The sequence below is a fragment of the Semicossyphus pulcher genome, unplaced genomic scaffold (assembly GCF_022749685.1).
Source record: "Semicossyphus pulcher isolate SPU_LCO1_2020_fin unplaced genomic scaffold, fSemPul1.0.p SCAF_2, whole genome shotgun sequence".
Classification (NCBI taxonomy): domain Eukaryota; kingdom Metazoa; phylum Chordata; class Actinopteri; order Labriformes; family Labridae; genus Semicossyphus; species Semicossyphus pulcher.
The window spans coordinates 8,898,817-8,913,711 of record NW_027211693.1 but is presented as its reverse complement, the minus strand read 5'-3'; the positions used below and the strand labels follow the sequence as shown (position 1 = coordinate 8,913,711).

Here is a 14,895-nt window from a genome sequence, read left to right as displayed (position 1 = left end):
CTGAGCGGGCCTTGAAAAGCTGCGGCCCAAACCTGGCACGGCCTTAATCATCCACCAGATATTCTGGATCACGTCCAAATGAGAAGCACTTGAGCTGCCTAATGTCTTTTTATAATCACCCTGATACATCAAGTAGGAGCAGGTATAATGGACTAATTCATTGAGGTAATTAATTAATTTGCTCAGTAAATTAGCATTAATTTGTATACATTTAATGGCAATATAATAGTCTTATATAACACGTGGGCGTTAAAATAAATGCTGTGCCGTCTGTGAAGAAGTTTAAAATTAAATAACTTTTTCTATTTGAAATGCAAATGTCTGCTCGGAGGTTCCCCAACGTTTAATCACATCGCTCAATAATCTGCAGCATGAGTTTGAAGTATGACACAGTCGACCGGATGATGATGTAACATCTTGCACCATGTGCTGTGCTGGTAGGAGGTAAAAACATCCTGATGGAGAGAAAGTGTAACACACGTGGGAGTCCTTGAAGTGAGATGGGTCATCTTACTGCACCAAATAATTAACTGCACCTACTTGAACTCGGAGAAGGGTCCATATTTTCACACTTTGTCAACTGACTCTTGTCTGCTTCAGTCAGGGAAGGTTTAAAACTGATGTGACTGGAAGGGCATGAAAGGCAGCGATCTGCAAGAGCGTGTTTGTTTCTCTGCAGAAAACTCGAACAGAAAGGGTACGCTTAACCTTTAAATGTGGCTGTTAGGGTCAAATTTCATCTCTTGACTAAATCATCCTCTGTGAGGTTGTTAAATAAAATAAAATAACAAACTGGGAGGCAACAGCATAAAATAAAAAGCCAAATCTGTTGTTTATTTTCAAGTTCAAGTACCTATATTTTATATTTTTACAGAACAATGTATCAAATAATGTGAAAACAAAGTGGCGGCTTGCTAGTGATTACCTCAGGTGAATTATCGTCCAGAACAGTAACTATCCTCGGCTTTCATAGCATGTTCAGGTGTCACCTGTACTGTTTTGGTTCAGCAGCTCTGACAACATAGCAAAATGCTCAAAACCACACTTCATGCACACTTCACGCTCACACTGTAAAACCGTCCCTTCACTTCACGCAATCCTCAAAGAAATTGGACACAACTCATCGCAATGAATTAGCATGAACTCAAAAGATATTATTATGGCACTTATTCATGTGACACTAATTTCTTTAAGTTGTAGTAATTGATCACAATTAATTATATTAACCTTTTTATTAGCTTTCATCTGAGCGTCAAATTTGTTTCTATTTCTTTGGATTTTCACTTATTGTTGAAGTTGTATCTGTAGTCATCCATCTTTTCTTTGTTTGTTCAGCCATAGTAGATTACTGTTTACTCACAACACTTGCAGAGACCGGAAAAGCAGCTGCTCAGCTCCGCCTACCCTCTCTGGCAGACCAACCACTGCTGGCTGATGGAAAACACGTCACTAACTGGGCGCGGCTTGTGATTTTTTCCACGAAAGTCACCACAGACACCCAGACTGTAAAACTGCAAGTGCAAAGGCTTTCATCAGTGGGCCATAGGCTCAATCACCGTCGTGTTACCTCATTCGGCGATAGATAGTGACTTAACAGACATTTATTTAAATGAAAAACTTTCAGATTATCACTTTAAAGGACTCATTCAACCAGGCATATTTTCCTTACCTGCTGTGTCACTGAAATAATATAAATCATTTTGAAAACTTCAAAAAAACCGAATGAATTAATGAAACAAATATCAGTCAGTGAAAACCTGTGTTGAATGAGCCATCATCATTTATTTATCTTTATCATTATTATAACAGTAAATTATTTGTTCTGTTGTGATTTTACAAGGTTGTTTTTTGTTTGCTAGTTTTTTGCAATTAACTTCTGCACCCGGTGAGGTGGCTTTTTGGCTTTTGGAAAGTTTAATAGAAGAAGACAACATACAATCTGAAGGTTGATTTTTAATTTCTCACTGACATGAACTGAAACTGTTTAAAGGTGCAGGATTTGTGGTTAAGTAGGTAAGAATGCAAAAGCAAAGTTTGAGTTCTTTTACGTTATTGAAGAACTGCATAAAAGAAATTCATCATTCAAACCCTTTTAAATATCAATCAGACCTCGGTCCTTACATTACATACAAGCCCTTGACTTCGCTGCCATGCTAATAATTAGTTCAGACATCTTAGCGTCGGTGAGCCCTCACTCTCACTGGACTTCAAAGAAGCGACTTTGCCGTCTCCAGCCCTGCTTCTGAACCCTTCAGGATGCCGCCGCTCCGCTATCGCCGGCTCATTAGACAGGAAGCACGGCTCCAAATGCCAAGCGGATAACAGCGGAGCATCTCTGTGCCACCAGATAACAGATAAAGAAGGAGATAGGCCCTTGTGCAAATTTGTTGGCTGCATGTTGTGATGACATAATTCATTATCCCCCATCCTTTTTATGAGGCTGTTATCTGTTTCAGTCAGATATCTATCCAAACGCATAAAATGTGATTACACTGAGCTTTGAACTTATGCCGCCGTATTGTGTCTCCTCACAAATCCCCAATGCACCATGGGTACATTTTACCACTGGAGGAGGAATGTGTGTTTATTTTGTTGTGTTTGTGTGCGATTAGAGAGCAGCTTTACAGTACAGTGCTGTCTCATCTTATTCAACAAGACTGTCAATCATCTCTGTTTACACCCGGACCTTTTAATTAAGTTCTGATTTACTCTGACACTACCATTAGGGTCACACAAACACATCATATTCTGCATGTCTGGAATATCTAGTGAATGTGGGAATATGTGCGGCAGTAAGGATGGCAATAGTGGATGAGAAAAAAATTATTTTTCTGCCCTGGTAGGGACTGCAAAACCCCAGAGCTAAATCACTTTCAAAGTTAATCTGCTATAAATCCTGGCAGGCAGTCCAAATCTAGGCAGAGAAACTTTTGAAATCAAATGCAGAATTTCAATGATGCTGGCGCTCAGGGGGGAAGGTGCTCCAGCAGCATGCAACTGCAGTATCAGGAACAAAACCAGGCTGGAGTTTCTCCTTCCACAGAACACCAGCGTCTCACTTAGATCTTGCATTAATTTTATTCTGCATGTGGGATTTAAGAGGACTGATGTCGACATGCGAGTGTGACGCACAGGCGAGGTGAAGGGATTGTTAGCCGTGAACACGTGAAGAAAGCGTTGAGGGTAACCACAGTTCAGCCGGTCAATCACTGGAACGTTAATGAGCCTCTGATGTGCTTCTGCCGCCTTTGTTCTCAGCAGGACTATAGATGTTTTGTGTTGTGGACTGTGAGCGCTCACTGATCACTGAGACTAAGTGAGTGATCCTGTAGGCACTCCAACATTATTCTGTGAACTCCCTCACAAGGTGTGTCCTGTGTTCTGTTTCAACTCCACTGTTTGGTCTTTTATTAAGACATGAATGCGGAAAAAGGTGGGAAAATGTGTGTTTTGCAGGCTGAGAACAAAACATGCTTATGACACATGGACATGAATGATTTAACAATTTGACTTTATACTGACTTTGACTTTGATTAAACTGAATGTTCAGCCTAAACTCTGAAGCTGACAGGCCAATGCATATTTGCATTTGACTGTTAGCTTCTTGGCTCTATCCAAACTAAAGCCTGCTGATGTATATATTCTGTGCTGTGTACAACATGTATTAGCTCTAACTTTTAAATCATCGCCTCAGTTTCGATCTCCACAGCTTGAATAACACGAAAAGGCTGGAAAAAGCTCAACACAGTGACATGAAAACCTGCCGCAGATGGACATAAACACAGCGCACAAGTGTAAGTGCTCACTTAAGGCCTACTTTTTGTTCAGATTGATTGGACAATAATATTTTCAGAATTAAAAATTACAAAAAAATTCAAGTAATCTGCAGCACACTGTCAGCAGCATATTATGAAGTGTCAGTTGAGTTAAAGGGGGGTTATTATGATTATTTCAAGATTCATATTTCACTCTGCGATACCTGTGGAGTAGCTTTACATAATTACAGTTATAAAAAATCAAAATTTTTCTCACGCTGGTGCTCTGTGCAGGCCCTCATACAGCCTCTGCCTGAAACGACTCTCAGCTCTGTTCCTTTAAGAAACCCCGCCCCTACAAGCCCACTTTCTTCTGATTGGCCAGCTCTCGTGATGTCACAAAGTGCAGTGTGTAAAACAAACCTACAGATTTGAAACTTCACCCACGCTTAGTGTGGACATCCAACATTGTAACATTACATATATATGACTTAAAATGTGAAACAGCATAGTACCCCCTCTTTAAATAGTACATATATTTACATATTTTTCAACAGAACACCATGAAAGTAAATATAACAACGTAAAGAGTCCACTTAAACATGAAGGGAAAGTCTGGCTCTCTATTTTTAAATGCCAGCACTTGAAGACGCTCTAACTTTCCTCAGAGTATAATTTGTCTTTGATCCACTCAGGCAGTCCTGTAAGAAGTGCCAGATAGCGCACTGTGACCAGTTTGTACTGAATGAAACTTTGAACTAATTCATCCTCAGACAGTGTGCGAATTATTCATCACAGCTCTGAATAGCCACACAGTGAGGAAATTAAGTGATGCTAATATATTCTTTGTTATGCACAGGACTCCTGTCTATTGGCACCATATCTGAGAATGACAAACAGCTAACTGTTTACTATCAACTACAATTGTATGTTTGGTTTCATCCCAAAGCCACAATCATTAACAATTAAGAGCATGAGCGAGAGCCACAAAATATTTCCAACCTCGCTTTGCTGCGCAGAGGTTTCAGGACCTTTTTGTGCATCTATACGTTCTGTATGACAAAGGCTTGACAGCAGAGACCTGGGCGTTATATGGTCCATATTACAATCATTTACGATCCCCGGAGTCTCCACATACAAGGCAGCGGCAGGAAAGACCTTGACTTTTCTTTTATAGCCATTTAATTTATAGACCATTTCAAATGTCGTGAGGTGCAGGATGTCGTTACAACTCTGCAGGAAGAATCCCTGGCACAGGCACGTCGGCTCTCCCATTGTTAACAATCATTACATAATCATACTGATCCAATCTACTGTAGTGTGCCCAGAACAATGCCGTCACACTTGGCCACAGCGCCAGCGAACAGTGACCTGCGACCTGGGGATGCCATTAAAATGCAACGCATGGCCAGACCACCCGAACACCCGCCTCCCCTAGAGTCATACGCTTCCAACAAACAGCAAACAACAGCATTATTATCTCAGAGACAGACTGTGAAGCACCACCAACACCCGTGCCCACTGAAACATATTTCAAAATGCCTCGAGCCTCACTTGCCACCAGCCTGCCTGCAGCACACTGACAGGATTAGCACATAAAACCCAGAGCCTGTTGACCCTCACCTTTAAAGTTTGTCTAACTTCTATTATAGTCTGACCATCTGCCCGACAGGAGCATGGAGACGCAGAAAGAGCCGTCTCTATATTTCACCCGGCCTCGGCTTTAGAAGTAGCCTTGTTCTGCTGTACAGTACGAAATGGCTTATGACAATAACAATTTAACAATCCACTTGGAGTTCAATCAAGACGTGGAGCGGAGGAGGTCATGCTTCAGATATAGAGAGCTGTTTGAAAAGTCAGGAGACAGGCGCTCATTCTGTCGCCTTAGATTGATCCTCGAAGGAAAGAAGAAAGAAATTTGATTCAGCGTCCACATGTTACCAGACCGACCTCGCTGCACACAGACATGACATTCTCATACATCATCACAGCGAGCCAGGCATGCACTGACAATATAAGTTACATTTTTTCATCTTTTGTGTTCGATTTCAAAAGTAAAGCCTTAAATCTGAATTCTCTTGAAATGGCCAGCAGGGGGCGACTGCGCCTGAGCAACACAGAGACTTTAAAGAAGAAGTGGACTTAGTCACAGTGAAGTCAACTCCCCATAAATATTCTGCTTGGTTGTTTATTTTCTTGTTGTTCTAGTTTTTCCCTTCTGGTTTTTTTTTTTTTCAGCCTTTTTATTAATTCAAATCTTTATTTTTTATTCATATGTTCACTATTGATGTCAATAATATTTCTATTTTTGTACCCATGTGTCATACGGGAGGGAGGGGGGAGATTAAGAATGGAGGGGCAAAAAAAACGTGTATGTATGTACAGGTTTATGATTTTCTGTGATATTTAATGTAACCTCCATGTTTGAAAATAAAACATTTAATCATACAAAAAAACAACAAAAAAAACACTCCTTTTGCAGCCTATAGTTTGGCATTTTGGCGGTCACCATTTTGATTTTTTTGTTTGAACCAGAAGTGACCACATTTGAGATGTGTGGATACAAGTTGCTACGTCTCTATCCTGATTGATAGGCCGTCAAAGTAGCGACTTGTCAATCACAGTTAGCCACACCCTGGAGCCAACCCTGTTTTGTTGATTTTTGTACAAATGGGGCTATTACTAAAAAACTTGACATCATGCTGTATTTAAAGAAGTGCAACCCGCATAGTCGCCCCCTGCTGGTCGTTAGAAAGAATGCTCATTTGCTTCACTTCTGGAACAAGAGGGTACATCCTCTTCCTATATACAGTCTATGGTTGCAAAAAGGAAGTTCAATTTTAATGAAACCAGTTTGGAAAATAACTCAGTTTCTCTGTTGTATTACTTAAATGAACATTTTTTTCTAATAAGTTTATGGTCCCAATCGCTAGCTTCAAGTCTTCTTCAATAAAGCATGATGTTCATGGATCCAGGGTATACTTTAAAGGGGGGGTGTTGTGCTAATTCCAAGCTTCATATTTCACTGTGTGATACCTGTGGAGTAGCTTAATTTACAGGTAAAAAAAACTCTCACAAATACAGCCTCTGCCTGAAGTGACTCAGTCAGCTCTGTCCCTTTAAGAAACCCCGCTCCAACCAACCCACACAAAGTGCCAGCTTTATAAAAAACTGTCTGAAACCTAGCGTTCAAAGCAGCCTGCAGACTGAGATGAGAAGCCTGGGGGTTACTCCATACTTTTACCTACAGATTTGAAACGTCACCCACGTTTAGTCTGGACATCCAACATTGTAGAATTATATATATATGTGTTAAAATGTGAAACACAATACCCCCTCTTCGACAAGTTGTAACCACGTCCGGTCAGCCAGGATCGACAGCCAAACAGACAGATGGCGACAGCCAAAATGCCAAACTCAAGGCTCCAAAGGGAGGGTTCCCAAACCAACGGGTGACGTCATGGAAGCTACCTCCACTTCTTATATACCGTCTATGGTTTGAATGCCTGCGGCAAGTGGACTCGTATAAAAGAGGAATGTGCACAATAGAGGAAAAGCAAGCTTTCACATCATAAAATAAACCCCCTTCTTGCCAGGAGATATAAGAATGTCTCTTAAACATGGCAGCAGGAAAACATTTTTCACCGTGTGTGGGTCTACTGCACTATAAAGGTTCCACGTATTGAAGAGGGGAAGTACAAAGACAGACACGGAGACACAGATGGGAGTTGGCAGCAGTTACAGCTTAGCTCAGAGTGGGAAGAAAGGGGGAGATGGAAAAAGGGGAAAGCAATGTTAGAAGTGTTATTACTGAGGTGGGTGGGGGCTGAGCTGCTGAGAGATGAAACATGAAACCTTAAAAAACTGGAGAATCAAACATTCACTGAAAACATTTTAGATTCTCATAGGATGAAAATTATCTTTTTTATCAGCTTTGATTGCTGTAATTGCTTTGCATGCGAATGCTGACGACTGCTATGCTGGGTCCATGTTTCACTGAGTCGCTGGTCAACCGCCGAGGGAGGATTCAAGGAGAAAATAACACACAGATAGCACTGATGGGCCCATTATAAAAGTGCTTTATCCTCCATATTGCTCCAGTGGACTCACTGTGGCTGTAATGGGCAACTCCCAGGTGTGAATGTGTGTAAGTGAAAGTGAAACCAGGCATCCCCGAGCAAGAGCACGTGGTCATAACGCAGTACAGGGGGGATCTTTCAATGAAGACGGATTCAAACTAAGGATTGTTTCTTATATTAAAGGAACAGTTTGCTTGTTTTCTTTCTTGCTCAGAATTAGATAAAAGGGGTTGCTGCAATGTCTTTGTTCAAATTGGTTTCAGTCTCTGAGTAAGCATTAGCCGGGTGCAGTGACTCTTCACAGTCTTGTCATCACTGTGAGGTTGCTAGAAAAACTGCGGAGAAGCTTCACAGAGGTGCTTTGTGTACATGTTATCTCTGCGGACAAAATGTTACTTGTTACATTATATAACTGACGTGTTGTCATTTTCAGATTTGTGTCTGTATGGATTGAACAAATTAGAGACATCATGTTAAGTCGTGAGCTTTAAAAGGTGGTGTTAGATGTGCCTTTAAACTTTGGACAGAGCCGGACTTGCTTTTTTCTGCTGCTTCCTGTCCTTGTGCTAAGCTAGGCTAATCACATTCCAGCTCTCGGAACAAACATGATAGTAGTAATGATCTCATCTAACTCTCAGGGGGGAAAGTGCATTTTCCAAAACTCTTCCACCAATTTACAACATTCATTCTAACTTAGCTGATAGCTTTGATTTTATTAAGAAGATTGAGGTTATATCAGCCAATTAAGTGGTGGTTCCTTTTAGAATATATTTTCCATATTTTAAAGACTTTTTTGAACAGCTCTAGAGAGACAGGACATATGGGGAGAAGAGAGTGCAGTGAGACTAGCGGCAAAGGACTGAGGGTGGGAGTTGAACCTTGGCCGCTCCACCCACTGAGCTAAACTAGCGCCCATATTTTCCATATTTTAACCTAAACCATATATTTTTTCAAACGCTAGACATGTTTTTAAACAGTTGCAGTTTGGTTATGCACAAAAACAAGTGTTTACTATTTTAACAATCTCGTTTAAGGTCTTGTATGGTCGACCTGTCGCTGCAGACGTCACTGTGGACGTGTTGATAATAATAATCATGCACCTTCTGACCAACTGGTAGGTGTGACTGGCCCTGTCTGAACAACATCTAATGACGCACTGAGCCTTTTATTTCTAACCCTGAAATTATCTTCAAGAACTGAGTCCAGTTGCTGTTTAGATTGAACCTTGAATCGCCCTGTCTGAAGTATTCAAACGGTTGTGAAAAGTAAGGTATAATGTAGAGCGTTGAGGGTGTTATAGTAGAATGGAACCCCGACAGGGTGAGCAGGATCCCATTGCGATTACAGTGGCTGTGTTCGAAATGCCGTACTAGATACTAGATACTATATACTATATGCTACATAATACATACTGCATACTGTGTTCGGCAGTAGTCTGTAGTATGGAGGAGCTTTTCAAATTAATTTTGCAGTATGCGACGCCAGGCGGAAGTAAATAATAACCGCCGCTTCTTTAGCTACAGCGCCCCCTTCTGCTGGAATGCTTATGCTGTCCGTCATTTCAACTGCCGCTGTGACGTTCCAGCGCTTTGCATTGTGGGATACAGTAGGCGAGGTAGACTGCTCCAATGCAGACTGGAGATTTTCTCCAAATCAGTACGACATCCGGGTAATTTTGGCATACTGCACATTATGAAATCAGTACGTACTGCTGGTATGGTACGGCATTTTGAACACAGCAAGTTGGTCCTCAGGATTGTGTGATTAGAGCTGCAACCCTAGCAACGGTCTGTTCTTCATAGCAACGGTCTGCTATTGTCGTCGAAATGCCATAATTAACCAATCAGACTCAAGTATTACAGCTGTGTAATAACTGACAGCCTCCATAGCAAAAGTTTTAATAGCCCGAATTATCCATCTCTGAAACTTCTGCCACTACCCAAACAATGTCCCCATTACTGTCGGTATCCTTCAACAGGAATCAAAACAGTTTTACTTGTAACTACTCTCCACAGAACAAATAGTTATTTAAATAATGTATTTATGTCCTTTGTAATAGGGTTGAAAAAACTAATACGCTAGAGAGTAAAAATGTCTTTTTTGTAAATTGAGAGAATTGTCCCTTTAAAAAATGAAGTACGCTTTGAAAATGTGTCCAACAGTTTGATGTGATGATGATTTCAGAAGGTTTCCCAATGTGGCAGAGTTTGTACATTTCCATCTGCAGGACACCTTTAATGTTTCTTTCACAAAATCCAATAATATTGCCACATAACGTGTATGTGTACGAGCACTGTATGGCACAGCCTTCACTTACAGTATGTTTCCTGCACATTTCACTCCCCTGCAACATGTTTGAAATGCACTAATGGATTCATACATCCCCAAAGGAAGCTGGGAGGGTGGTAGTACAGTTGTTTGATCTCCCACAAGGTTCCCAGTAGAAATAACTGGAAGCTTAGAATCCGCAATACAGTAGCTTTAGTGGGGGCTTGTGAAAGATCAGAATATCGCTGGCTGTAATGGAAAAAAACCTTTCAGACCTAAAGCAGCTCCTGAAGTATCTTTGGAAAGTGAGCTGCAAGGTTACACCGAGAAAAATAGGCTTCTTACACCAGTTTGATCTCCAAAACAGGCCCTTACAGACATCTCAAAAGGTAATCGGTAAAGATTTTTCAACCTGCTGCGAAGCCAGGATACCTGAGATCATTGTGAAGACCCTCAAACGCTGCCATTTTCACTGCCAGAGCAATTTTGCCTCCCCAACATACAGCTTTTATTGTCATATCATCTGAATCTGCCCCCCTCTACCAGCTGCCATTACTGTGTGCCCACACCTTCACTCAGAGAGCTTTTTTCCCCTCACATCTGAAAAGCTTTGATCAGTTTCAGAGTTTTCTTTCTGGTGAAAAGAAGTATTGACTCAGAAGTCTTTGCCTCCCCACCGTGCTTGAGGAAAGTCATTGTAATGAAAAGCAGAGCAGCTCCATTAACACCGCTACCTGCTCAGCTGGCTCCATCTCCTACCTGTTGTTAAATGGCTTAATTGGATGGAGGCTGGGGGAGAAAAAGAGGGAGTGGAAAGACTTTTTTCCAGTCGTGTTGTGATGGAGAAAAATGTTTTCCCGGTGAAAAATATCCTGAACGCTGCTGTTTTTCTACGTCGGTGTCCTTTTTGGTTTGAAAATGACAGAACTGAGTTTATGAGGATAATTTTGGTGCAGAAAGCAGAGTGATTCTGAAAATGAGCATCGCTTCCCTTGTGTTATTCATAAAAAGCAATGCATTTTGCAGGAATTCTCACTATACTCTGCACGATTTTTATAATATATAGCCTATATAAATGATACATTACTTGGTTCCTGGTTCGTATTCAAGTGGAGAATCACTTAGTGAGTGCAGCCTTGAAAAACAGATCCCCTCATTCATCTAAAAGCGCCACTGGAAATAGATTCTATCTGGTGGTTTCAAAGCGCTCTCACTGATAAAGTGAATGCATTGTGGGACTTTATGGATTGAAGTCGGATTGTGTAGGCCTACAGATGGATGAGCGTTCAGACTGCACGGCTTTCTGCAGCGATCCCGCTTCTACTACATGAATTCAAATTACTGTTGTAATTAGAGGAATGTGGCCGGATCGTTAGTGTGAGCGTGCCGTGTGAATCGAAGAGCATGTCAAAACTGTGCAGGAAGTACAACATACAGGCTCCCGGGGATTTGCATGGATCAACAAACGCATTGTTAGCATACAGTAGCCGTCGCTCTTACCAGAGTTGCCACCAAACTAATAAGTCAGGCTCATTATGACACCTTTCACACAAACAACAAATACTACAAGGGTTTATTTTTTATTAAGTATAATATTTTAAAGATTAAGATAAAAGGAAGTACATTTAAGAAAAAGGTACCACAGTAAGACAAATATGTACAAGTAAAAGTCCTCAAATAAAAATGTTATCCAAGCATTAGCATTACGCTAATATTTATCATTTATGTGTACTTAGCATTTTTTGTTGTTGGGGTGCAGCTCATTTAAATATTACACACACTGTGAGGAAGTTTTATCTATTGTAATACCTTTTATTTCTCTAAACACCATATGTTTTGAATTATTTGTAAAGTAACAAGAAAATTATATTTCGATGTAATGCAGTAAAAGTACCTTAAATATGTGCCAAAGTACAGTAGGCTACTTGAGTGAATGGATTTTGTTATATTCCAACACATGCTTACAAATAGTTCAGCCTTGTTTGGTTGTAAAACTCTAATGAGTTGTATGCATGATTTAATACTATCACAATGCACACATACTTTTGTTATATTCAATGTCCTGTGTTGGTAACATGTTGTCAGACCTAAGTGTGACCAATATATCCTTCAGCTGACACCATTAGAAAGGATTCCAGGCTTTAAGTCTGAGTCGTATCGATGGCACAACTTAATCTGGTTTTAGGTTAGTTCTTCCTCCATCTGCTGCACCATGGCTGTGATATTAAAAAAAAACGACCCCAAATTTCCTACGCAAACCATCAAACAACACAATTAATGTCCATCCCCTGCGTTCGAGCCTGTAATATTCTGCCAAATGAGTCAGGCGCAGAGCGGAGGATGAAAAACAAAAGTATAATCCCTCTGCTGCTAACGGTGTCACTCAAGGATTAGCGTGCCAAGGCAAAAAAAATATATAACACACTAAGTACTACGCGGATAAATTAAAAGCTCTGGGCAACGTGGCGAGTCTCCAATCGCTTCACAAACACTGGTTGTGATACAAAGAGAAGTGTTTTGGCTCCAGTGTGGACAGAATAACAGCAGCTGTAATCTAAACTTCAGATATCCTGATATCAGCCGATTTCAGCCTCCGGGACCTGAGCAGATACGGTGAAAGCTTAAGGCAGAAGAATGGGGGATATTTTCTGAGTGAAGGAGAGTGACCTGGTGGATTATTAGAGAAGAGTTACTGCGCCTTTCCGATGATGAGGGTTAAACTCGCAGGGTAAGAGCGAGAAGGGGGACTTTCCATGGTCCGATTGATCAATTTGTCCACAAAAAAATAAAATAAATAAAGCACACATTAGAATTAGATTCTTCTTACCTGTGTGTCCAAACGTAAACCATCCAGGGGGATAATCCAAGCGAGATTAGCGGTGAACGCAACACTTCTCAACAAACTATTCTCCGGTCAAATCCACGGCTGGTGTTCGGTGCAATTTCCGATGTGTAGAGTGAGATTTCCTCCGTAGAAGTTTGCACCTATAAGCAGCCAAAGGGGAGGTTGTTAATCCTTTCCCAGAATACCTCTAACGCACAGCAAAGACGATAGAAAAGCACGAAGAACAACACGGAGTTCAGCACCACGGCGCAGTGGACAGCTCCGTCGGCGCAGAGATCTCACCTCGGCCGCTCTCGGGTCTCGTGTGCGCCACCGAGGCAGGAGCCACCAGCCCCAACCTCACCTACTGGCTCAGTCCCGACCGGATTTACATACAATCACGCGCGAGGGAGGGAGGAGAGGGAGGGATGAACCAATCACAGATGTCCCGTAGTAGGCAGCAGCAGAAGCGACGAAACGAGGACAGACGGAATGTGAAGCGGTTCAGTCGCTCTGTGCCAACAAGCGAAAACTGCCCTTGACTGAGCAGGAAAGAGAGGAGAGGGAGAGAGTTGGGTTTCTTTATAGCTGCCACACTCACTCATACACACACAAATACGCGTACTTACAGTGCACGTGCGCTCCAGTGATGGATAGGTGAATACAAATGTGCTGTATCCACCATTTTATTCGGTGCTACATGACCTCACTGTACCGTTACTGTATGACCTCCAGGTGATCATCACGAGGAGAGAATGACCTCTAAAGACAACACATATATAAAATGCTCTCGTGAAAATGAAGTAGTTGATTTTTGAATACTTATTTGGTCAAAACGAGGGAAAATAAACATTTTTACAGATGAATAATCAATGAAATGATTAGTTATGTTTCCATGAAAAAATGTTTTTTGTGCTTTATTAGTATTTTACATAATCAGTAAAAATAGCTCATATACAGAATATACTAAAGTACATTTTAATTGTACTTTATGTGTCTTAATACTCACACAACACAAGTTAAGTATTGTACTGTCCACCGTGTTTATGTGACATTTATTATAGTATCACATTTAACACATAAAACACCTGATTATTCAATAAAATATGATTTATTGTTTAAGTACCCAACAGTATTCAAGTCAAAACCAGCTACAGCAACTTCATACTGTTTATGCATCAATAATACTAATAAATTATGAATAGGCTCTATGATTGAACTATATACTTGTAGTCATATTTATAAGGAATGGAACCTATTTTGTTGCGTCATAACCTGGCACTGATAGGCCATGACAAAGACAAGAAGGGACACGGATTGCCAAAAGAAATAAGTAATTAATTACAATCTTAAAGTAAATAAACTGAAGAATAACAATGACTGTGAGGTGTGTAAAGTCAGCATCATCAACAGTGTGCATGTGAGTGTGTGAGTATAATGTAGTGGAGGGTGTTGAGGAGTGAACTAACATAAACGACTAAATCAAACTAAACGGGTGCAGACGCTGGTCAGGAGAGAGAGAGATGTCCAGCAGGAAGCTGAGCTTTTATATCCTGTGGAGCAATGGGCCCAGGTGCTCCAGATCTGGGAGGACACATCAATCAGCTCCTCTGGCACCTCAAAGAAGACACACTATAACTATATCTAGACCAAGCACACTGTTAGCCTGAGTTTTCCTTTTACAAAAAAGAGTGTTTTTTTTGTTCTTGTTGTTGTCATTTTCTAGTTTTAGTTCGTCATGCACTCGCTTACGCTCAGGCCACATGACCTTAGATAACCAAAATCACTGGTGGTATAAAAAAAAACAAGCTTGCATCCAAAGTTTACTTAAATAAAAGTAAAGAAATATAATTATCAAAACATCAGCTTCATCAAGTATCAAAAGTCATGAAAAATAACACCTCTATAATTGATCATTATTAGCAACATGTCACAGTTTAAGCTGCATTTCAAAGTCATAGCTGGTTGA

The 14,895-nt window shown here is 40.8% G+C and overlaps 1 protein-coding gene across 1 annotated transcript in view; it reads right to left on the bottom strand.

Moving 5' to 3' along the window:
* The window catches only part of fstl5 (follistatin-like 5), a 199,686-nt gene extending 186,448 nt beyond the window's left edge, over positions 1-13,238 (bottom strand). The window contains exon 1 of the mRNA XM_069670589.1: positions 12,930-13,238. Within this exon, the coding sequence (XP_069526690.1) occupies positions 12,930-12,952 (23 nt within the window). The 5' untranslated portion in view covers positions 12,953-13,238. The remainder of the gene's footprint in view (positions 1-12,929) is intronic.
* Between the last annotated feature and the right edge of the window lie 1,657 nt (positions 13,239-14,895).